This window comes from Hyla sarda, chromosome 3 (genome assembly GCF_029499605.1).
Source record: "Hyla sarda isolate aHylSar1 chromosome 3, aHylSar1.hap1, whole genome shotgun sequence".
In the NCBI taxonomy this organism is placed as follows: Eukaryota; Metazoa; Chordata; class Amphibia; order Anura; family Hylidae; genus Hyla; species Hyla sarda.
Window position 1 is genome coordinate 428,973,400 of NC_079191.1, and position 25,724 is coordinate 428,999,123.

General features: G+C 44.9%; 1 protein-coding gene across 3 annotated transcripts in view; it reads right to left on the bottom strand.

The window, feature by feature from the left end:
- DNAH14 (dynein axonemal heavy chain 14) overlaps window positions 1–25,724 on the bottom strand; it is a 410,501-nt gene that overhangs the window by 95,989 nt on the left and 288,788 nt on the right. For all 3 annotated transcript variants that reach the window (XM_056568451.1, XM_056568450.1, XM_056568452.1), the window contains exons 57-65: window positions 24,377–24,568; window positions 23,991–24,163; window positions 21,877–21,985; window positions 18,359–18,484; window positions 17,317–17,411; window positions 16,751–16,910; window positions 15,046–15,177; window positions 13,489–13,584; window positions 8,869–9,009 (exon numbers count right to left, since the gene is read on the bottom strand). In XM_056568451.1, the coding sequence (XP_056424426.1) occupies window positions 8,869–9,009; window positions 13,489–13,584; window positions 15,046–15,177; window positions 16,751–16,910; window positions 17,317–17,411; window positions 18,359–18,484; window positions 21,877–21,985; window positions 23,991–24,163; window positions 24,377–24,568 (1,224 nt within the window). The remainder of the gene's footprint in view (window positions 1–8,868; window positions 9,010–13,488; window positions 13,585–15,045; window positions 15,178–16,750; window positions 16,911–17,316; window positions 17,412–18,358; window positions 18,485–21,876; window positions 21,986–23,990; window positions 24,164–24,376; window positions 24,569–25,724) is intronic.

Below are 25,724 nucleotides of genomic sequence, written 5' to 3' on the forward strand. Positions count from 1 at the left end.
GGGGGTTAGCAGAGCGGTGATGTCACAATGTTAGTATACACTGGGGGGTTAGCAGAGCGGTGATGTCACAATGTTAGTATATACTGGAGGGTTAGCAGAGCGGTGATGTCACAATGTTAGTATACACTGGGGGGTTAGCAGAGCGGTGATGTCACAATGTTAGTATACACTGGAGGGTTAGCAGAGCGGTGATGTCACAATGTTAGTATACACTGGGGGGTTAGCAGAGCGGTGATGTCACAATGTTAGTATACACTGGAGGGTTAGCAGAGCGGTGATGTCACAATGTTAGTATACACTGGAGGGTTAGCAGAGCGGTGATGTCACAATGTTAGTATACACTGTGGGGTTAGCAGAGCGGTGATGTCACAATGTTAGTATACACTGGAGGGTTAGCAGAGCGGTGATGTCACAATGTTAGTATACACTGTGGGGTTAGCAGAGCGGTGATGTCACAATGTTAGTATACACTGGAGGGTTAGCAGAGCGGTGATGTCACAATGTTAGTATACACTGGGGGGTTAGCAGATCGGTGATGTCACAATGTTAGTATACACTGGGGGGTTAGCAGAGCGGTGATGTCACAATGTTAGTATACACTGGAGGGTTAGCAGAGCGGTGATGTCACAATGTTAGTATACACTGGGGGGTTAGCAGAGCGGTGATGTCACAATGTTAGTATACACTGGGGGGTTAGCAGAGCGGTGATGTCACAATGTTTGTATACACTGGAGGGTTAGCAGAGCGGTGATGTCACAATGTTAGTATACACTGGAGGGTTAGCAGAGCGGTGATGTCACAATGTTAGTATACACTGGGGGGTTAGCAGAGTGGTGATGTCACAATGTTAGTATACACTGGGGGGTTAGCAGAGCGGTGATGTCACAATGTTAGTATACACCGGGGAGGTTAGCAGAGCGGTGATGTCACAATGTTAGTATACAATGGGGGGTGAGCAGAGCGGTGATGTCACAATGTTAGTATACACTGGCGGGTTAGCAGAGCGGTGATGTCACAATGTTAGTATACACTGGGGGGTTAGCAGAGCGGTGATGTCACAATGTTAGTATACACTGGAGGGTTAGCAGAGCGGTGATGTCACAATGTTAGTATACACTGGGGGGTTAGCAGAGCAGTGATGTCACAATGTTAGTATACACTGGAGGGTTAGCAGAGCGGTGATGTCACAATATTAGTATACACTGGAGGGTTAGCAGAGCGGTGATGTCACAATGTTAGTATACACTGGAGGGTTAGCAGAACGGTGATGTCACAATGTTAGTATACACTGGAGGGTTAGCAGAACGGTGATGTCACAATGTTAGTATACACCGGGGGGTTAGCAGAGCGGTGATGTCACAATGTTAGTATACACTGGAGGGTTAGCAGATCGGTGATGTCACAATATTAGTATACACTGGAGGGTTAGCAGAGCGGTGATGTCACAATGTTAGTATACACCGGGGGGTTAGCAGAGCGGTGATGTCACAATGTTAGTATACACTGGAAGGTTAGCAGAGCGGTGATGTCACAATGTTAGTATACACTGGAGGGTTAGCAGAGCGGTGATGTCACAATGTTAGTATACACTGGGGGGTTAGCAGAGCGGTGATGTCACAATGTTAGTATACACTGGGGGGTTAGCAGAGCGGTGATGTCACAATGTTAGTATACACTGGAGGGTTAGCAGAGCGGTGATGTCACAATGTTAGTATATACTGGGGGGTGAGCAGAGCGGTGATGTCACAATGTTAGTATACACTGGAGGGTTAGCAGAGCGGTGATGTCACAATGTTAGTATACACTGGGGGTTAGCAGAGCGGTGATGTCACAATGTTAGTATACACTGGAGGGTTAGCAGAGCGGTGATGTCACAATGTTAGTATACACTGGAGGGTTAGCAGAGCGGTGATGTCACAATGTTAGTATACACTGGGGGGTTAGCAGAGCGGTGATGTCACAATGTTAGTATACACTGGGGGGTTAGCAGAGCGGTGATGTCACAATGTTAGTATATACTGGAGGGTTAGCAGAGCGGTGATGTCACAATGTTAGTATACACTGGGGGGTTAGCAGAGCGGTGATGTCACAATGTTAGTATATACTGGAGGGTTAGCAGAGCGGTGATGTCACAATGTTAGTATATACTGGAGGGTTAGCAGATCGGTGATGTCACAATGTTAGTATACACTGGGGGGTTAGCAGATCGGTGATGTCACAATGTTAGTATACACTGGAGGGTTAGCAGAGCGGTGATGTCACAATGTTAGTATACACTGGGGGGTTAGCAGAGCGGTGATGTCACAATGTTAGTATATACTGGAGGGTTAGCAGAGCGGTGATGTCACAATGTTAGTATACACTGGGGGGTTAGCAGAGCGGTGATGTCACAATGTTAGTATACACTGGGGGGTTAGCAGATCGGTGATGTCACAATGTTAGTATACACTGGGGGGTTAGCAGAGCGGTGATGTCACAATGTTAGTATACACTGGGGGGTTAGCAGAGCGGTGATGTCACAATGTTAGTATACACTGGGGGGTTAGCAGAGCGGTGATGTCACAATGTTAGTATATACTGGAGGGTTAGCAGAGCGGTGATGTCACAATGTTAGTATACACTGGAGGGTTAGCAGAGCGGTGATGTCACAATGTTAGTATACACTGGGGGTTAGCAGAGCGGTGATGTCACAATGTTAGTATACACTGGAGGGTTAGCAGAGCGGTGATGTCACAATGTTAGTATACACTGGAGGGTTAGCAGAGCGGTGATGTCACAATGTTAGTATATACTGGAGGGTTAGCAGAGCGGTGATGTCACAATGTTAGTATACACTGGAGGGTTAGCAGAGCGGTGATGTCACAATGTTAGTATATACTGGAGGGTTAGCAGAGCGGTGATGTCACAATGTTAGTATACACTGGAGGGTTAGCAGAGCGGTGATGTCACAATGTTAGTATATACTGGAGGGTTAGCAGAGCGGTGATGTCACAATGTTAGTATACACTGGGGGGTTAGCAGAGCGGTGATGTCACAATGTTAGTATACACTGGGGGGTTAGCAGAGCGGTGATGTCACAATGTTAGTATACACCGGGGGGTTAGCAGAGCGGTGATGTCACAATGTTAGTATACACTGGGGGGTTAGCAGAGCGGTGATGTCACAATGTTAGTATATACTGGAGGGTTAGCAGAGCGGTGATGTCACAATGTTAGTATACACTGGGGGGTTAGCAGAGCGGTGATGTCACAATGTTAGTATACACTGGAGGGTTAGCAGAGCGGTGATGTCACAATGTTAGTATACACTGGAGGGTTAGCAGAGCGGTGATGTCACAATGTTAGTATACACTGGGGGGTGAGCAGAGCGGTGATGTCACAATGTTAGTATACACTGGGGGGTTAGCAGAGCGGTGATGTCACAATGTTAGTATACACTGGGGGGTTAGCAGAGCGGTGATGTCACAATGTTAGTATACACTGGAAGGGTTAGCAGAGCGGTGATGTCACAATGTTAGTATACACTGGGGGGTTAGCAGAGCGGTGATGTCACAATGTTAGTATACACTGGAGGGTTAGCAGAGCGGTGATGTCACAATGTTAGTATACACTGGGGGGTTAGCAGAGCGGTGATGTCACAATGTTAGTATATACTGGGGGGTGAGCAGAGCGGTGATGTCACAATGTTAGTATACACTGGGGGGTTAGCAGATCGGTGATGTCACAATGTTAGTATACACTGGGGGGTTAGCAGAGCGGTGATGTCACAATGTTAGTATACACTGGAGGGTTAGCAGAGCGGTGATGTCACAATGTTAGCATACACTGGAGGGTTAGCAGAGCGGTGATGTCACAATGTTAGTATACACTGGGGGGTTAGCAGAGCGGTGATGTCACAATGTTAGTATACACTGGAGGGTTAGCAGAGCGGTGATGTCACAATGTTAGTATACACTGGGGGGTTAGCAGAGCGGTGATGTCACAATGTTAGTATACACTGGCGGGTTAGCAGAGCGGTGATGTCACAATGTTAGTATACACTGGGGGTTAGCAGAGCGGTGATGTCACAATGTTAGTATACACTGGGGGGTTAGCAGAGCTGTGATGTCACAATGTTAGTATACACTGGGGGGTTAGCAGAGCGGTGATGTCACAATGTTAGTATACACTGGGGGGTTAGCAGAGCGGTGATGTCACAATGTTAGTATACACTGGGGGGTTAGCAGAGCGGTGATGTCACAATGTTAGTATATACTGGAGGGTTAGCAGAGCGGTGATGTCACAATGTTAGTATACACTGGGGGTTAGCAGAGCGGTGATGTCACAATGTTTAGTATACACTGGAGGGTTAGCAGAGCGGTGATGTCACAATGTTATTATACACTGGGGGGGTTAGCAGAGCGGTGATGTCACAATGTTAGTATATACTGGGGGGTTAGCAGAGCGGTGATGTCACAATGTTAGTATACACTGGAGGGGTTAGCAGAGCGGTGATGTCACAATGTTAGTATACACTGGGGGGTTAGCAGAGCGGTGATGTCACAATGTTAGTATACATGGGGGGTTAGCAGAGCAGTGATGTCACAATGTTAGTATACACTGGGGGGTTAGCAGAGCGGTGATGTCACAATGTTAGTATATACTGAAGGGTTAGCAGAGCGGTGATGTCACAATGTTAGTATACACTGGAGGGTTAGCAGAGCGGTGATGTCACAATGTTAGTATACACTGGAGGGTTAGCAGAGCGGTGATGTCACAATGTTAGTATATACTGGGGGGTGAGCAGAGCGGTGATGTCACAATGTTAGTATACACTGGAGGGTTAGCAGAGCGGTGATGTCAACAATGTTAGTATACACTGGGGGGTTAGCAGAGCGGTGATGTCACAATGTTAGTATACACTGAGGGGGTTAGCAGAGCGGTGATGTCACAATGTTAGTATCACTGGAGGGTTAGCAGAGCGGTGATATCACAATGTTAGTATACACTGGGGGGGTTAGCAGAGCGGTGATGTCACAATGTTAGTATACACTGGGGGGTTAGCAGAGCGGTGATGTCCACAATGTTAGTATACACTGGGGGGTTAGCAGAGCGGTGATGTCACAATGTTAGTATACACCGGAGGGTTAGCCAGAGCGGTGATGTCACAATGTTAGTATACACTGGGGGGTTAGCAGAGCGGTGATGTCACAATGTTAGTATACACTGGGGGGTTAGCAGAGCGGTGATGTCACAATGTTATTATACACTGGGGGGGTTAGCAGAGCGGTGATGTCACAATGTTAGTATACACTGAGGGGGTTAGCAGAGCGGTGATGTCCACAATGTTATTATACACTGGGGGGGTTAGCAGAGCGGTGATGTCACAATGTTAGTAATACACCGGGGGGGTTAGCAGAGCGGTGATGTCACAATGTTAGTATATACTGGGGGGTTAGCAGAGCGGTGATGTCACAATGTTAGTATACACCGGGGGGGTTAGCAGAGCGGTGATGTCACAATGTTAGTATACACTGGAGGGTTTAGCAGAGCGGTGATGTCACAATGTTAGTATACACTGGGGGGTTAGCAGAGCGGTGATGTCACAATGTTAGTATACACCGGGGAGGTTAGCAGAGCGGTGATGTCACAATGTTAGTATACACTGGAGGGTTAGCAGAGCGGTGATGTCACAATGTTAGTATACACTGGGGGGTGAGCAGAGCGGTGATGTCACAATGTTAGTATAACACTGGAAGGTTAGCAGAGCGGTGATGTCACAATGTTAGTATACACTGGGGGGTTAGCAGAGCGGTGATGTCACAATATTAGTATACACCGGGGAGGTTAGCAGAGCGGTGATGTCACAATGTTAGTATACACTGGAGGGTTAGCAGAGCGGTGATGTCACAATGTTAGTATACACTGGAGGGTTAGCAGAGCGGTGATGTCACAATGTTAGTATACACTGGTGGGTTAGCAGAGCGGTGATGTCACAATGTTAGTATACACTGGGGGGTTAGCAGAGCGGTGATGTCACAATGTTTAGTATACACTGGAGGGTTAGCAGAGCGGTGATGTCACAATGTTAGTATACACCGGGGGGGTTAGCAGAGCGGTGATGTCACAATGTTAGTATACACTGGGGGGTTAGCAGAGCGGTGATGTCCACAATGTTAGTATATACTGGAGGGGTTAGCAGAGCAGTGATGTCACAATGTTAGTATACACTGGGGGGGGTTAGCAGAGCGGTGATGTCACAATGTTAGTATATACTGGAGGGGTTAGCAGAGCAGTGATGTCACAATGTTAGTATACACTGGAGGGTTAGCAGAGCGGTGATGTCACAATGTTAGTATACACTGGGGGGGGTTAGCAGAGCGGTGATGTCACAATGTTAGTATAACACTGGAGGGTTAGCAGAGCGGTGATGTCACAATGTTAGTATACACTGGGGGGGTTAGCAGAGCGGTGATGTCACAATGTTAGTATACACTGGGGGGTTAGCAGAGCGGTGATGTCACAATGTTAGTATACACTGGGGGGTTAGCAGAGCGGTGATGTCACAATGTTAGTATATACTGGGGGGGGTTAGCAGAGCGGTGATGTCACAAATGTTAGTATACACTGGGGGGTTAGCAGAGCGGTGATGTCACAATGTTAGTATACACTGGGGGGTGAGCAGAGCGGTGATGTCACAATGTTTAGTATATACTGGGGGGTGAGCAGAGCGGTGATGTCACAATGTTAGTATACACCGGGGGGGTTAGCAGAGCGGTGATGTCACAAATGTTATTATACACTGGGGGGGTTAGCAGAGCGGTGATGTCACAATGTTAGTATACACTGGGGGGTTAGCAGAGCGGTGATGTCACAATGTTAGTATACACTGGGGGGTTAGCAGAGCGGTGATGTCACAATGTTAGTATATACTGGAGGGTTAGCAGAGCGGTGATGTCACAATGTTAGTATACACTGGGGAGTTAGCAGAGCGGTGATGTCACAATGTTAGTATACACTGGGGGGGTTAGCAGAGCGGTGATGTCACAATGTTAGTATACACTGGAGGGTTAGCAGAGCGGTGATGTCCACAATGTTAGTATACACTGGAGGGTTAGCAGAGCGGTGATGTCACAATGTTAGTATACACTGGGGGGGTTAGCAGAGCGGTGATGTCACAATGTTAGTATATACTGGAGGGTTAGCAGAGCGGTGATGTCACAATGTTAGTATACACTGGGGGGTTAGCAGAGCGGTGATGTCACAATGTTAGTATACACTGGGGGGTGAGCAGAGCGGTGATGTCACAATGTTAGTATATACTGGGGGGTTAGCAGAGCGGTGATGTCACAATGTTAGTATACACTGGGGGGTGAGCAGAGCGGTGATGTCACAATGTTAGTATATACTGGGGGGTTAGCAGAGCGGTGATGTCACAATGTTAGTATATACTGGAGGGTTAGCAGAGCGGTGATGTCACAATGTTAGTATATACTGGGGGGTTAGCAGAGCGGTGATGTCACAATGTTAGTATACACCAGGGGGGTTAGCAGAGCGGTGATGTCACAATGTTAGTATACACTGGGGGGTTAGCAGAGCGGTGATGTCACAATGTTAGTATACACTGGCGGGTTAGCAGAGCGGTGATGTCACAATGTTAGTATACACTGGGGGTTAGCAGAGCGGTGATGTCACAATGTTAGTATACACTGGGGGGTTAGCAGAGCGGTGATGTCACAATGTTAGTATACACTGGAGGGTTAGCAGAGCGGTGATGTAACAATGTTAGTATACACTGGGGGGTTAGCAGAGCGGTGATGTCACAATGTTAGTATACACTGGAAGGTAAGCAGAGCGGTGATGTCACAATGTTAGTATACACTGGGGGGTTAGCAGAGCGGTGATGTCACAATGTTAGTATACACTGGGGGGTTAGCAGAGCGGTGATGTCACAATGTTAGTATACACTGGAGGGTGAGCAGAGCGGTGATGTCACAATGTTAGTATACACCAGGGGGTTAGCAGAGCGGTGATGTCACAATGTTAGTATACACTGGGGGGTTAGCAGAGCGGTGATGTCACAATGTTAGTATACACTGGGGGGTTAGCAGAGCGGTGATGTCACAATGTTAGTATACACTGGGGGGTTAGCAGAGCGGTGATGTCACAATGTTAGTATATACTGGGGGGTTAGCAGAGCGGTGATGTCACAATGTTAGTATACACCGGAGGGTTAGCAGAGCGGTGATGTCACAATGTTAGTATACACTGGGGGGTTAGCAGAGCGGTGATGTCACAATGTTAGTATATACTGGGGGGTTAGCAGAGCGGTGATGTCACAATGTTAGTATACACTGGGGGGGTTAGCAGAGCGGTGATGTCACAATGTTAGTATATACTGGAGGGTTAGCAGAGCGGTGATGTCACAATGTTAGTATATACTGGAGGGTTAGCAGAGCGGTGATGTCACAATGTTAGTATATACTGGGGGGTTAGCAGAGCGGTGATGTCACAATGTTAGTATACACTGGGGGGTGAGCAGAGCGGTGATGTCACAATGTTAGTATATACTGGAGGGTTAGCAGAGCGGTGATGTCACAATGTTAGTATATACTGGGGGGTTAGCAGAGCGGTGATGTCACAATGTTAGTATACACTGGAGGGTTAGCAGAGCGGTGATGTCACAATGTTAGTATACACTGGGGGGTTAGCAGAGCGGTGATGTCACAATGTTAGTATACACTGGGGGGTTAGCAGAGCGGTGATGTCACAATGTTAGTATACACTGGAGGGTTAGCAGAGCGGTGATGTCACAATGTTAGTATACACTGGGGGGTTGGTTGAATGCTGGTGCCCCCTCATCTATATAAAATATACTTCTGTTCCGCACCTTCTCCTCATCCAGAGCGGTCATCAGTATGGCGGCCCTCTCCAGGCGTTTGATGGTCAGCTGCTTCCGGAACGCCAAATCATCTATTTCGGCAACACTGTCGTTGTATTGTTTTTGCAGCAGTTGTTGATGTTCTTCAACCTACATATTGAAGAACATGGTATAAGGTATAAGAAGATGACGCTAAACTACAAGCTGCCGGCATCCAGTTACAGTGACCCCCCCGACATGCAATGGCCCCGACATATGATCAAATCGACATACGATGCTTTTATATGTCGGGGCCATCGCATTAACTGCTATACGACAGCGCAAAATGCTTAAGCTATGTTGAGGGACCATTGTATATCCATAGCAATCAGCTTCCAGGTCTTCATATCTCACTGCCGCCCCCTGCTGGTGCAGGGGTCAGTGTACTGCGCATGCTCTGCTCTGGTACTTTGCAGTAAGTATCACATAGGGAATATATAATACCTAATTATAGAAAGAATTATACTCCCACAATGCACTGTACTAGACAGCAATACAGACAAGGATCTCAGTTGTTCCCCCCTGTTTACACTTCATCTTAAATGTGAATCAGAAAGAGGGCCACAACACTTAAAGGGGTACTCCAGTGGAGAACTTTTTATTTTTATTTTAAATCAACTGGTGCCAGAAAGTTAAACAGATTTGCAAATTACTTCTATTAAAAAAATCTTAATCCTTCCAGTACTTATTAGCTGCTGAAAACTACAGAGGATATTCATTTCTTTTTGGAACACAGTGCTCTCTGCTGACATCATGACCACAGTGCTCTCTGCTGACATCTCTGTCCATTTTAGGAACTGTCCAGAGTGGCATATGTTTGCTATGGGGATTACCTCCTACTCTGGACAGTTCCTACAATGGACAGAGATGTCAGCAGAGAGCACTGTGCTCGTGATATCTGCCGACAGCTCTGTGTTCTAAAAAGAAAATAATTTCCTCTATAGTATTCAGCAGCTATTAAGTACTGGAAGGATTAAGATTTTTTTTAATAGAAGTAATTTACAAATCTGTTTAACTTTCTGGCACCAGTTGATTTAAAAAAATTAAAGTTTTCCACCAGAGTACCCCTTTAACCATGGATAATGTGGAATATAGACCAGGGGTACAATTCATATAAATGCTGATTATTTACCCCTATTAGTAGTATGACAAAGACGCACAGACTCCTGTCATATCCACAACCACGTCCCAATGTGTTTCCCCCTAAAAAAGATAGTAGGGTTCATCAGGGGACATTAAACAGGATAACAAGTAGACAAAAAGGTATGACATATAAAAAAAAAAAAAGTATGATCAGAATATGTGTATGTCTGGGTCATAGTAATAATTCGGGGTCAATAATCAGCATTTATTTGCATTGTACCTGTGGTCTATGTTCCACATATCCCTGGTTAGGTGTTGTGGCTTTTCCTAGGTTCATGTTTGATTGGCTGAACTGGCCTGTTTCTGAGGACTGCTTCTTTTGATGTACCGTATATACTCGAGTATTAGCCGACCCGAATATAAGCCGAGGCCCCTAATTTCACCCCAAAATCCCAGGAAAAGTTATTGACTCGAGTATAAGCCTGGGGTGGGAAATACATCATCCCCCCCTGTCATCATCCAGACCCCCGTCATTAACACCCCCATCATCATCACTCTGTCATTAACACCCCCGTCATCATCACCTTGTCATCATCACCTTGTCATCATCACCCCGTCATCATCACCCCGTCATCATCACCCCGTCATCATCACCCCGTCATCATCACCCCCGTCATTATCACCCCCGTCATTATCACCCCCGTCATCATCACCCCCGTCATTATCACCCCGTCATCATCACCCTGTCATCATCACCCTCGTCATCATCCCCCCGTCATCATCACCCCCGTCATTATCACCCCGTCATCATCACCCCGTCATCATCACCCTCGTCATCATCCCCCCCCCCTTCATCATCCCCGCCTGTCAATCCCTTTCAGTGGTCTTCAACCTACGGACCTCCAGATGTTGCAAAACTACAACTCCCAGCATGCCCGGACAGCCATCGGCTGTCCGGGCATGCTGGGAGTTGTTGTTTTGAAACATCTGGAGGTCCACAGGTTGAAGACCACTGCCAGTGGCCTTCGTCTTCATCCAGACCCCCCCTTTTGTTTTCTACTCACCTTCCCAGTTTCTCGGTGGGAAGGAAGGGTGAGCTGGTGCGGGCCGTCCATCTTTGGCCATCCATGCTGCAGGGACCGTCCGGTGGGGAGGGTTAGCCGTTACGGGCTGTCCATCTTCACCGGGAGGCCCTCTTCTCTGCTCCTACTAGTGACGTTGCTTTGACGACGACGCACAGTGACGTCCCTGCGCATGAACGTCCTTGCGCGGTGGCGTCATTGCAGCGTCACTAGTTCGGGTCCGGCCCGGAGAAGCGGGCCTCCCGGTAAAGATGGACAGCCCAGCGGTACTGGTTGGTAGTGCGGGGATGCTGATCAGTTTGATACTTACCGTGCCCAGATCCGCAGCGCTGTTCTGCCGTAATCTTCCATTTTCGGTATATGCTTATGAGTTGCTAACTGGCACCCAGACGTCAGTGCCGCCTGCCGCAGCGCCGCCCAGCTCATCAATATTCCTCCCCTCCATCTGCCTCTCCCTCTTCTCCCCACTCTGTAATGAAGAGAGAGGGGAGGAATATTGATGAGGTGGGCGGAGCTGCGGCAGGCAGCACTGACGTCAGGGTGCCAGTTAGCAACTCATTAGCATATACCGAAAATGGAAGATTACGTCAGAACAGCGCTGCGGATCCGGGCACGGTAGGCATCAAACTGATCAGCGTCCCCCACACTATCAGCCAGTACCACTGGTTAGTGCGGGGGGAGAAAGCTGACGGTTTTCCTTTACGTTTCTTCAGTCCTGTTATAATTAGTAATTTTTTGTGATAATATGCATCCAGGTACCCTGTAGATATTGTTGTATTTGCTGATTTTATGCATGACGTTTGATGCACCGGACAGTGTTGTGATCAGAATCTCTCAGTAGTGCAGCCTCAGGCACTGAGCCTGTAACTTCAGGGGATCATATCTTAGAATGGAAGTACGATATGGGGAAAACGTTTTCATATTTTTAATACAAGTTACCGTACCCTGCGCAGATTGAAAGGGCTACTTCGCTGCTCAGCGTTTGGAACAAACTGTTCCGAACGCTGGAGCAGGCGTCGGAAGCTTGTGACATCATAGCCCCGCCCAATCATGACATCACACCCCACCCCCTCAATGCAAGTCTATGGGAGGGGGCGTGACGGCTGTCACGCCCCCTCCCATAGACTTGCATTGAGGGGGCGGGGCGTGACATCATGAGGGGGCGGGTCTATGACGTCACAAGCTCCCGGCTCCAGCTGAGCAGCGGAGTAGCCCTTTAATGCTGTGTTCAGTCATTTAGTTTACAATGAAATCTGCAGCAGAAAATCTGCGCAGAATACTGTATGTGTCAAAACACTATCACGCTGCAACGGCAACCCGACCCATAGTGTGCCTCCAGCTGTTGCCCTAACCCTGGCCTGCTCGCAACGGCAATACGTCACTCTGAGCAGCCACACTGGGGTCTGCGATTCACGCGCATGCGCAGTGTACTCGGCGACTCGCAGGTCCCTGTGTGGCTGCTTGGAGCGGCGGATTACTGTTGTGAGCAATCGAGGGGGCGGGGAGAGGCAGGGGGGATACAACAGCCGGAGGCACAATATAAGTCGGGTCTCTGGCGGATCCGCAGTGTACAATATGCTGCGGATCTGTTATGTGTGACCCTACCCTCAAACAATTTAAATATACTGAACATCGACCAGAGCCTCACAAGATACACCCTACCTCACAGGATACACCCTACCTCACAAGATACACCCTACCTCACAAGATACACCCTACCTCACAGGATACACCCTACCTCACAAGATACACCCTACCTCACAGGATACACCCTACCTCACAGGATACACCCTACCTCACAGGATACACCCTACCTCACAGGATACACCCTACCTCACAAGATACACCCTACCTCACAGGATACACCCTACCTCACAGGATACACCCTACCTCACAGGATACACCCTACCTCACAGGATACACCCTACCTCACAGGATACACCCTACCTCACAGGATACACCCTACCTCACAGGATACAAGCTACCTCACAGGATACACCCTACCTCACAGGATACACCCTACCTCACAAGATACACCCTACCTCACAGGATACACCCTACCTCACAAGATACACCCTACCTCACAGGATACACCCTACCTCACAAGATACACCCTACCTCACAGGATACACCCTACCTCACAAGATACACCCTACCTCACAAGATACACCCTACCTCACAAGATACACCCTACCTCACAAGATACACCCTACCTCACAAGATACACCCTACCTCACAAGATACACCCTACCTCACAAGATACACCCTACCTCACAAGATACACCCTACCTCACAGGATACACCCTACCTCACAAGATACACCCTACCGACAGTGATGAATTCCGAGTGGAGTAGACTGTATATAGGAGATCCTGCCTATGCACACATGCAGCTATATATGTATGTATATATGTGATCTTCTCACCATAGATAAGCTGGCCTGCTTTTGCTTCAGTCTCTCCTGCGCCAACTTCAGAGCCTCCTGGGCTTCTGCCACATGTTCTTGTTTTGGAATCACCATCTATATTGAGCAAATGAGAATCCTATAGATGTTAATGGAAGAAATGTCTGATGGAAACTGCTCTACAGTACAACGTGCACGACCCAGCATCTGCTCCTCATGCCCTTCTGGGTAATATTCTGAATATACCGTAATTGCTCAGGACTCCTAGAGGTCTGAACCCCCCCCCCCCCCCCCCCCCATGGTCAGACATTTATCTCCTATCCTGTGTAGAAGGGGTTAAATGGGCACTGTCATTAAAACCAATTTTTGCTATTGCACTCCTCATGGTAAATAAAAAAAAATCTCTTTAATGTACTTTGTTTAAAAAAATTAAGTATTCTATGTTTTATCTTTGTTTAAAAAAAGCTGCCACTAGGTGTCTCCCTACTTGTCCAGAGCACATTCCCCCCCCCCCCCCCCCCCCCATCTTTTGCACAGACTTTGTACTCCTGCTGGCCTGGCAGAAGTCCAAAATCAGGAAATGCTAAGAAGGGTGTGTGTGCCAATCATAGCTCATCTCACACCGAACTGCTCTGGGCTGTGTGTAGCAGAGTGAGGGAGGAAGTTCTCCCCTGTATGGCTTCAGATGATGTCACGCCTGCTGGGGAACGCCCCTTCCCAGTCTGTAAATCTGACTGAGCAGAAAATACAGAGCAATATCAAGGTAGAAAACTAAAAAATAACAAAAATAAAAGCAGGGGGTGGTTTATCATGATGGGGGCAGTGACCTGGGAGGATTATAAAATTTAACAAGATCATGACGGGTACTCTTTAAAGAGGTACTCCACTGCCCCAGCATTCAGAACATTTTGTTCCGAATGCTGGGTGCTGGCTGCGGGAGTCGTGATGTTACGGCCACGCCCCTTGTGCCGTCATGCCATACCCCCTCAATGCAAGTCTATGGGAGGGGGCGTGGCGTCCGCCACGCCCCCTCCCATAGACTTGCATTGAGGGGGTGTTACGTGACATCACGACCTTCGCAGCCCGCACCCAGTGTTCGGAACAAAATATTCTGAATGCTGGGGCAGTGGAGTACCAACTTTAAAATGCTGGAGTACCTCTTCAAGTAATAAACTTCTGACTGCCTGCAGTTAACACTAGGGGGAGCTCACCGAAGACAGATTTTACTATTGAGTTCACTGGTAGCTTTATAAACCTTCACGCTCCAGGTTTTTATCAGTGTGGAATGTTGGTTCCTGATTCCGCTCTATTTACTATTGGGGGACACAGGTAAGGAAAGTCCTGAAAGTCCTTGGAGAGGATTTCCAGCCAAATACTTATGTGCTTTCATATAAAAAAAACAGGAGGTGCTGCTCTGCTGGGGCCCTGAATGGTCAGGACAGATTCCGGGGAGAGGATGGGGGAAGATGAGTATTTTTTATTTTTTATTTAGATTTTTATCCCAACCAGAGCAAATACATCATAAGTTTGTGTCACTGACAACCCCTTTAAATCCAGCACTGTACCCTGTATACTGACCTTCTGAACGTCATGGTAATGTTCAAGAGCCAGCACCCACTGACACAGAGAACGGCACGCCGTAGACACAGCCCCCACCTTCTGTGGGTTAAAATCTGGAATGCTGGAATATTTCTTTAAATTATAAAATACCTGTGTAACAAAGAATCTGATATTTATAGGATACAAATACTTCTGCAACCATTGTTGTTGTTTTTGTTGTTTTTATTCCCTCCATTATAATACATCTAAATAAAAATGAAGCAATTTTGTCTAACGTCTTTAATAGAAATATCCTATTGTTTTGTTTCTATAGGAGCAGTATTATAGTAGTTATATTCTTGTATATAGGTGCAGTATTATAGTAGATATATTCTTGTATATAGAAGCAGTATTATAGTAGTTATAGTCTTGTATATAGGGAGGCAGTATTATAGTAGTTATATTCTTGTATATAGGAGCAGTATTATAGTAGTTATATTCTTGTATATAGGAGCAGTATTATAGTAGTTATATTCTTATATATAGGAGCAGTATTATAGTAGTTATATTCTTGTATATAGGAGGCAGTATTATAGTAGTTATATTCTTGTATATAGGAGCAGTATTATAGTAGTTATATTCTTGTATATAGGACCAGTATTATAGTAGTTATATTCTTGTATATAGGAGCAGTATTATAGTAGTTATATTCTTGTATATAGGAGCAGTATTATAGTAGTTATATTCTTGTATATAGGAAGCAGTATTATAGTAGTTATATTCTTGTATATAGGAGGCAGTATTATAGTAGATATATTCTTGTATATAGGAGGCAGTATTATAGTAGTTATATTCTTGTATATAGGAGCAGTATTATAGTAGTTATATTCTTGTATATAGGAGCAGTATTATAGTAGTTATATTCTTGTATATAGGAGCAGTATTATAGTAGTTATATTCTTGTATATAGGAGCAGTATTATAGTAGTTATATTCTTGTATATAGGAGGCAGTATTATAGTAGTTATATTCTTGTATATAGGAGCAGTATTATAGTAGTTATATTCTTGTATATAGGAGCAGTAATATAGTAGTTATATTCTTGTATATAGGAGCAGTTTTACAGTGGTTATATTCTTGTATTATAGAAGTTATATTCTTGTATATAGGAGGCAGTTTTATAGTAGATATATTCTTGTATATAGGAGCAGTATTATAGTAGTTATATTCTTGTATATAGGAGGGAGTATTATAGTAGTTATATTCTTGTATATAGGAGCAGTATTATAGTAGATATATTCTTGTATATAGGAGCAGTATTATAGTAGTTATATTCTTGTATATAGGAGGCAGTATTATAGTAGTTATATTCTTGTGTAAAGGAGCAGTATTATCGTAGTTATATTCTTGTACATAGGAAACAGCATTATAGCAGTTATATTCTTGTATATATCGGAGCAGTATTATAGTAATTATATTCTTGTACATAGGAAGCAGTATTATAGCAGTTATATTCTTGTATTTAGGAGCAGTATTATAGTAGTTATATTCTTGTATATAGGAGCAGTATTATAGTAGTTATATTCTTGTATATAGGAGCAGTATTATAGTAGTTATATTTTTGTATATAGGAGCAGTATTATAGTAGTTATATTCTTGTACATAGGAAGCAGTATTATAGCAGTTATATTCTTGTATATAGGAGCAGTATTATAGTATTATTCCTTTACAATCTGTGTCGATACCTTCTCTGGAATACCGTCCTTATCTAGATTGACCAGTTTTTTGAGGAATCCTGGGTCTCCAAGGAGCACTTTGGCTGTAGGCCAGTCTGGTTTATGTTGTAGCAGCACACATACAGCGTTCATTACTGTCAGTACCAGGAATGGCGGGTGAGTGTATACTCTGCAAAAGGAAAATGGTCTAGATTAATGTTTGCATGGGATGTGTTAGAAAGGTCAGAGGTTTACATGATGAAATCTCAGGTTTACTTTTTCATAAATCACTTGTCCAAATATTACTTTCTAAATACTACAATGCCCATATTATTCCTGTGTAAAAGGAGACTACTACTTCTGAGAATTAATGTCTTCTTTTACATCTTTGGGCACATAATTCAGCACCAATTAATTTTATAATATATGTTTATAATGGGCTCTCTCTATTTCTGAAATGATAAATAACAAAATTCCAGCTGTCTGCAGCTACCACTAGGGGGAGCTCACTGCATATGGATTTATACAGCTAGTACTAAACTCAAGGAGAGATATTCTGGAATTTTATTGTGAACCCTTATATTTCATGTTCTTACTTTACTTCTGAGATGTCAGCTTTATCCAGAGAATCGAGGGCAGACACGGCATCCTCCAGGGCGGGCAGGACATCACTTAGCTCCTGCTGGGCTTGCTGTGGGAAGAGAGATAAGACTAAAGATTTAAAGGGGTACTCCGCCCCTAGACATGTTTGGATAGGGGATAAGATGTCTGAACGCGAGGGTCCCTGCTGTAACCGGCATTCATTTAGAGCATCGGGTCCAGCGCCGGAGGCTCGTGACATCATGGCCACGCCCCCTCAATGCAAGTCTATGGGAGGGGGCGTGATGGGCATCACGCCCCCTCCCATAGACCTGCAGTGAGGGGGTGTGACTGTGACGCCACGAGCCTCTGCCCCACATCGCCAGTCATCCGAAGTTTGCTCCGTGCACCGGATGTCTGGGGTGCCACAGCAGAGATTGCGGGGGTCATCCCCTATCCTTTGGATAGGGGATAAGATGTCTAGGGGGCGGAGTATCCCTTTAACAACAATAGATGATTCCTCCACTGTGATATCAAAAAGGCTTTTAATCCACTGAAGAAAAATGTATTACACTTTTTGTTTGAATTCTTCACCAATTTTAAAAAAATTCTCTGCTTGCTGTCAATGAATAGAATCATTCTTGTTTCTATCCAGAGGATGAAATTCTGTACAGACCTAATATATCCCAACACTGATAATACCGATACAACTTTATCTAGTCCAGAACAAACTATAGAACATAAAGAGGCCTGCAGCAGCACAGATCTCTCCTGCTAAAGTGGAGATTGTAGCAAACACCCAGCTGTGAGGAGTGACAGATCTCTATGGCTCTGGATGTAAGCAAGAATTTTTTTTACTCAAAAACACCCCAGGTAACAAACTGTGTCAGGTGTAAAGATGACAATTCCCAGAATGTGCATCACCAGAAAAAAAAGCTCAACACAGATGCTGAACAAGCAGGGAATGCTGGGAGGACTCTGCTCTGAAGCTACAGGACTGTGAATATGGCATGCATGCTGGAGGAACATATACTCATTGTATAAAGGTAAACAAGTCACCTCGGCGTATTCCTGTACAATCCTTGTCTCTTGTGCCATCACCTCCTCGTCTTGCTTTACAATGGCTCGAACCTGCTCCACCACCACCGAGTCCTTCTGCAGCTTCACCAGTAATTCTTCTATCTCCTAAAAAAGGCCAAAAACAAGAAAACATCTATCATATTTATTAATCTAGTATCTATCTATCTCTCATATCTATCTATCTATCTATATATCTCATATCTATCTATCTATCTCATATCTATCAATCTCACATCTATCTATCTATCTCATATCTATCTATCTATCTCATATCTATCTATCTATCTCATATCTATCTATCTCATATCTATCTATCTCATATCTATCAATCTCGTATCTATCTATCTATCTATATATCTCATATCTATCAATCTCATATCTATCTATCAATCTCATATCTATCTATCAATCTTGTATCTATCTATCTATCTATCTCATATCTATCTCTCATATCTATCTAGCTATCTCATATCTATCTCTCATATCTATCTATCTATTTCTCATATCTATCTATCTCTCATATCTATCAATCTCGTATCTATCTATCTCGTATCTATCTCATATCTATCTATCTCGTATCTATCTATCTCATATCTATCTATCTCATATCTATCTATCTATCTATCTCTCATATCTATCTATCTATCTCATATCTATCTCATATCTATCTATCTATCTATCTATCTGATATCTATCTATCTATCTCATATCTATCTATCTATCTATCTCATATCTATCTATCTATCTCATATCTATCTATCTCACATCTATCTATCTATCTCATATCTATCTATCTATCTCATATCTATCTATCTATCTCATATCTATCTATCTCATATCTATCTATCAATCTCGTATCTATCAATCTATCTATATATCTCATATCTATCTATCTATCTCATATCTATCAATCTCGTATCTATCTATCTATCTATATATCTCATATCTATCAATCTCATATCTATCTATCAATCTCATATCTATCTATCAATCTTGTATCTATCTATCTATCTATCTATCTCATATCTATCTCTCATATCTATCTATCTCATATCTATCTCTCATATCTATCTATCTATTTCTCATATCTATCTATCTCTCATATCTATCAATCTCGTATCTATCTATCTCGTATCTATCTCATATCTATCTATCTCGTATCTATCTATCTCATATCTATCTATCTCATATCTATCTATCTATCTATCTCTCATATCTATCTATCTATCTATCTATCTCATATCTATCTCATATCTATCTATCTATCTATCTATCTATCTCATATCTATCTATCTATCTATCTCATATCTATCTATCTATCTCATATCTATCTATCTCATATCTATCTATCTCTCTATCTCATATCTATGTATCTCTCTATCTCATATCTATCTATCTATCTATCTATCTATCTATCTCTCTATCTCATATCTATCTATCTATCTATCTCATATCTATCTATCTCATATCTATCTATCTCATATCTATCTATCCAGAAAATGATATTCCTTTAAAGGATTAGTACGCTCCCCAGCATCCGGAACTCAATGTTCCGAATGCTGGGTGCTGGCTTCCGTGTTCACGCCCCCCCCTCGTGACGTCACACCCCGCCCCGTGACGCCACATCCCTCCCCCTCAATGCAAGTCCCATAGACTTTCATTGAGGGGGCGGGGTGTGATGTAACAAGGGGGCGGGCATGAACACGGAAGCCAGCACCCAGCGTTCGGAACATTGAGTTCCGGACGCTGGGGAGCGGAGTAACCCTGTAATCCAACATAAGCTAATACACAAAATCTGATCATTCAGCTCCTGTTTCCAGGGCAGAATTGCAATACTTTGTCATTGGTGGCATTTATCTAATAATCCAGAATATCTGAGAGTCCAGCACTTATCAGACTGTGTTTACTGTAGACTGTATCTATCTATATCTATACAGTGACCCCCCTGACCTACAATGGCCCCGACATACGATCATTTCAACATACGATGCTTTTGTATGTCGGGGCCATCGCATAAACGTCTATCTGGCAGCGCAGACTGCTTCAGCTGCCACCGGATAGCCGTTTACGGTGCCCCGTGTGCTCTGCTGAGGATCACTTACCTGTCCTCGGGGCTCCGGCGCGTCCTTTTCGGGATCCCCTGCATCGTCGCCGCTCTCCATCGTCGTCATCACGTCGCTGCGCACGCCGCTCCTATTGGATGACGGGACGGCGTGCGTAGTGACGTGATGGCGGCGACGGAGAGCGACGTTCCCAAGCAGCAGAGAGCTTCCCGGAGCGTCGGGGACACCTCGGGGACGCAGCAACAGCGATGGAGGGCGACATCCAGGGCAGCGGTGACGGTCGGGGACACGTGTGTATAACCTCCAATACCAGTGGTCTTCAACCTGCGGACCTCCAAATGTTGCAAAACTACAACTCCCAGCATGCCCGGACAGCCGTTGGCTGTCCGGGCATGCTGGGAGTTGTAGTTTTGCAACAACTGGAGGGCTGCAGGTTGTAGACCACTGTCCTATACTTTACATTGCACGGATCCCTCAACATACGATGGTTTCAACAAATGATGGTCCATTTGGAACGGATTACCATCGTATGTTGAGGGATCACTGTGTATATACAGTGACCCACCCAAATTATGATGGCCCCGACATATGATCATTTCAACATATGATGGCCTCTCAGAGCCCATCGTATGTTGAAGGCAGCCTCGACATATGATGCTGCTGTGTGTCGGGGCCATCGTACAAACAGCTATCTGACAGCGTTGACAACTTAAGCAACTGACAGATAGTTGTATAATGTCCCCGTGTGCCCCGTTCTGCCTCCTGTTACTCACATGCTGTCCTGCTAACTCACACAGGCTTCCACTGTGAGCTCCGTGTAAGCCCCGCCCCCCCCCAGTGCAGCCATAGCCAATAGCCTGCAGCATCTTGCTGCAGGCATCCAATGAGCTGCTGGCTGCCCTCCCCTTCCTTTCCTATAGAGCTGTAGTTGGCAGGATGGTAATGGAGGACATTCTGTCCCCCCTGAAGGTATTTAAAGAACTGTACAGTACTGTATGCGATGTCACACATCACATACAATACATAGACACACTATACACCCCATACATCAATGTTTCCCTATCAGTGTGCCTCCAGCTGTTGCAAAACTATAACTCCCAGCATGCCCAGACAGTCAGTGGCTGTACATGCATGCTGGGAGTTGTAGTTGTGCAACAGCTGGAGGCACCCTGGTTTGTTAAACACTCCCCATACACTCCACATACATTGGTCCTCCCAGAACCAATTATCAGTTTCCCATAGAGATATGTATTCAACATACAATGGTTCCGAGGGCCCAGAACCAATTACCATTTTTACATAGACATATGTACTCGACATATGATGGTTTCAACATATGATGGTTCTCCTGGAACCAATTAATATCATATGTTGAGGGACCACTGTATATATACACTGTACATTTATCATCATCTTGCATCACTGTTTTCATACCTTGGATTTCTGTTCTATTTGTGGCCCCAGGGTAACCAGTTCCTGTTGCATGATCTCAATGGAGGCCGTGGCCCCCAGGAGCTTTGTGAGGCCAGTGAAGAAGCGATCCCTGAGAGAAGACACAAGAGTGGTGACCACACGGACATGACGTGAGTACAGACGGCAGGAGATACTAAAGAGCAATGTCTGGATGCTCCTCTGCCCCAACACCCAGATGCTGTCCCTACAAGTCTGAGTTGGCATTTTGCAACAGCTGGAGACACTGGTTGGAAAACAATGCACTAAACAGCTGCTTCCATACTTCCATACTAAACAGCTGCTTCCATACTACAACAAAGATCATATATGTTTATTATAACGTATTGGACAGGTAAGGGCGGGGTTCCCGCTACGTTTTCTCCCATACAGGAGCGCATACGGAAGGGTGGAGCTGAAACCTCGCGCTCCCGTATGCCTTCGTATGCGCTCCCGTATGTCATTCATTTCAATGAGCCGGCCAGAGTGGAACGTTCGGTCCGGTCGGCTCATTTTTGCGCCGTATGCGCTTTTCCCCCGGACCTAAAACTGTGGTCAACCACGGTTTTAGGTCCGGTTGTAAAAGCGCATACGGCGCAAAAATGAGCCGGCCAGACCGAATGTTTCACTCCGGCCGGCTCATTGAAATGAATGACATACGGGAGCGCATACGAACGCATATGGGAGCGCGAGGTTTCAGCTCCACCCCTGCCGTATGCGCTCCCGTATGGGAGAAAACGTAGTGTGAACCCGGCCTAACATGGGAGGACAAATGGGATCACGACGGTTGTTCCTGTGGGCATTTACCTTAAAGGGGTTCTCTGCTGCTAGACATCTTATCCCCTATACCAGTGGTCTCCAACCTGTGGACCTCCAGATATTGCAAAACTACAACTCCCAGCATGCCCGGACAGCCTTTGGCTGTCCGGGCATGCTGGGAGTTGTAGTTTTGCAACATCTGGTGGTCCGCAGGTTAGAGACCACTGCCCTATACAAAGGATAGGGGATAAGATGTATGATTGCAGGGGTCCCGCTGCTGGGGCCCCCCGCGATCTCCCACAGCACCGAGCATTCTAAACAAATGCCAGGTTCCTGCGGCAGGGGTCATGCCTTCATGCCACGCCCCCTCCATTCATGTCTATGGTAGGGGGCGTGGTGTGACGCCACTAAGGGTGTGACCGTGACGTCACATCCCGTCTCGGTCTTGACTAGTCTTATTCTATACTGCACCAATGCATGGTCTTGATTAGTCTTATTCTATACTGCACCAATGGATGGTCTTGATTAGTCTTATTCTATACTGCACCAATGGATGGTCTTGATTAGTCTTATTCTATACTGCACCAATGGATGGTCTTGATTAGTCTTATTCTATACTGCACCAATGGATGGTTTTGACTAGTCTTATTCTATACTGCACCAATGGATGGTCTTGATTAGTCTTATTCTATACTGCACCAATGGATGGTCTTGATTAGTCTTATTCTATACTGCACCAATGGATGGTCTTGACTAGTCTTATTCTATACTGCACCAATGGATGGTTTTGACTAGTCTTATTCTATACTGCACCAATGGATGGCCTTGACTCGTCTCATTCTATACTGCACCAATGGATGGTCTTGACTAGTCTTATTCTATACTGCACCAATGGATGGTCTTGACTAGTCTTATTCTATACTGCACCAATGGATGGTCTTTACTATTCTTATTCTATACTGCACCAATGGATGGTCTTTACTAGTCTTATTCTATACTGCACCAATGGATGGCCTTGACTAGTCTTATTCTATACTGCACCAATGGATGGTTTTGACTTGTCTTATTCTATACTGCACCAATGGATGGTTTTGACTTGTCTTATTCTATACTGCACCAATGGATGGTCTTGACTTGTCTTATTCTATACTGCACCAATGGATGGTTTTGACTAGTCTTATTCTATACTGCACCAATGGATGGTCTTGACTTGTCTTATTCTATACTGCACCAATGGATGGTTTTGACTAGTCTTATTCTATACTGCACCAATGGATGCTATTGACTTGTCTTATTCTATATTGCACCAATGGATGCTATTGACTTGGCTTGGCAAGCACCTGTCCTCCATAAGCTTTTGCTTCTTCGTCTGCAGGATGTGTGAGAAGGTGTCTATGAAGCTGAGATAGCTCTGAGGTGTCACGTAGTAGGGCCTTCCGGTCTCTTCCTTGTATTGTGCAGCTTTGCTCGAAACGCTTCTGTGAATGGCGACGCAAACCTGCGCGATGTCACTCTGTAAATACACAAAAAATATCTGAGATGAATGTAGTGAGAGCATGGCCACCCTCAGACAATTCTTACCAAGCTCTTCTTTAGGGCAATTGTCTGTCTGCTAGGAACCAGTGATCAACTGTAATCAGTAATAGCTCGATTTCACTGCAGCACCCCCACAGGTGAGATGAAGCATTGCATGTGGCAAATGTTCAGTTCAGACACTTGATCTTACCTGGTTCTTTTGCACCAGGCTTTGCTGTGTAATGTAAGTATCTGCCACGCTGAGAAGAGCCTCTTGGGGCCACCCATCGTACCAGTCAATGGTGCAGCAGTTCACTAGAGATGGATGTGTCCTGCAGTGTTCACGGAAGGTCTGTCCTGCTGGACTCAAAGATAGAACCAGATGGAGGTTGCAACGGACTCTCTGTATGAAAGAACAAGAAAACTGGCTCCTTATATAATACCAAGCAGGTACAAAAGAGTTAAATGCAGGATCTCTATATAGAATACAGCCTTACGGGTGGCACCATTCCTTATATAAGGCTACCAAATACATCATTTACTCTGGGGTTTCCTGCAGGTGGTTGTTTTTGTTGTTTTTTTCCAAGTGGACATTCTGCAAAAATTCCACCATGGCCTTAAAGGGGTACTCCGGTGAAAAACTATTTTTTTAAATCAACTGGTGCCAGAAAGTTATACTGATTTGTAAATAACTTCTATAAAAAAATCTTAATCCTTCAAGTACTTATCAGCTGCTGAATATTACAGAGGAAGTTCTTTTATTTTTTTATTTTTATTCCCTTTGGTCTGACCAAAGTGAAGTGCTCTCTGCTGACACCTCTGTCCATGTCAGGAACTGTCCAGAGCAGGAGAAAATCCCCATAGAAAACCTATCCAGCTCTGGACAGTTCCTGACATGGACAGAGGTGTCAGCTGAGAGCACTGTGGTCAGACTGAAAGGAAATTAAAAAAGAAAAGAACTTCATCTATAGTATACAGCAGCTGATAACTACTGGAAGGATTAAGATTTCTTAATAGAAGTAATTTACAAATCTGTAAAACTTTCTGGCACCAGTTGATTTAAAATACAATTGTTTTCCACTGGAGTACCCCTTTAAATAGAAAAAAAACTATACTTACCTATCCCCCATGTTTCCCCGAAGTGCATGTTTGCCACCAGGATGCACTTCCTTGTTTTTGTCAGACAAGGACCTTCCCACTCAGCTGCTGAGGTGACACCACTGCGTGCAGCATGGCGGGGGATTAACAAGACAATAGAAGGCTTGACAAGGACTGAGAGGGTAAGTATAGGTATCTTTATTCAACTGATCCCTAAGCACACTGAAATAAAAAATAATTATCTGGACTACCCCTTTAAAGGGGTACTCCGCTGGAATTTTTTTTTTTTTTTTATGATCTGCTACCAGAAAGTTAAACAGATTTGTAAATTACTTCTTTATAAAAAATCTTAATCCTTCCAGAATTCATCAGCTGCTGAATGTTCCACAGGAAGTTGTGTAGTTCTTTCCAGTCTGACCACAGTGCTCTCTGCTGACACCTCTGTCCATGTTAGCAACTGT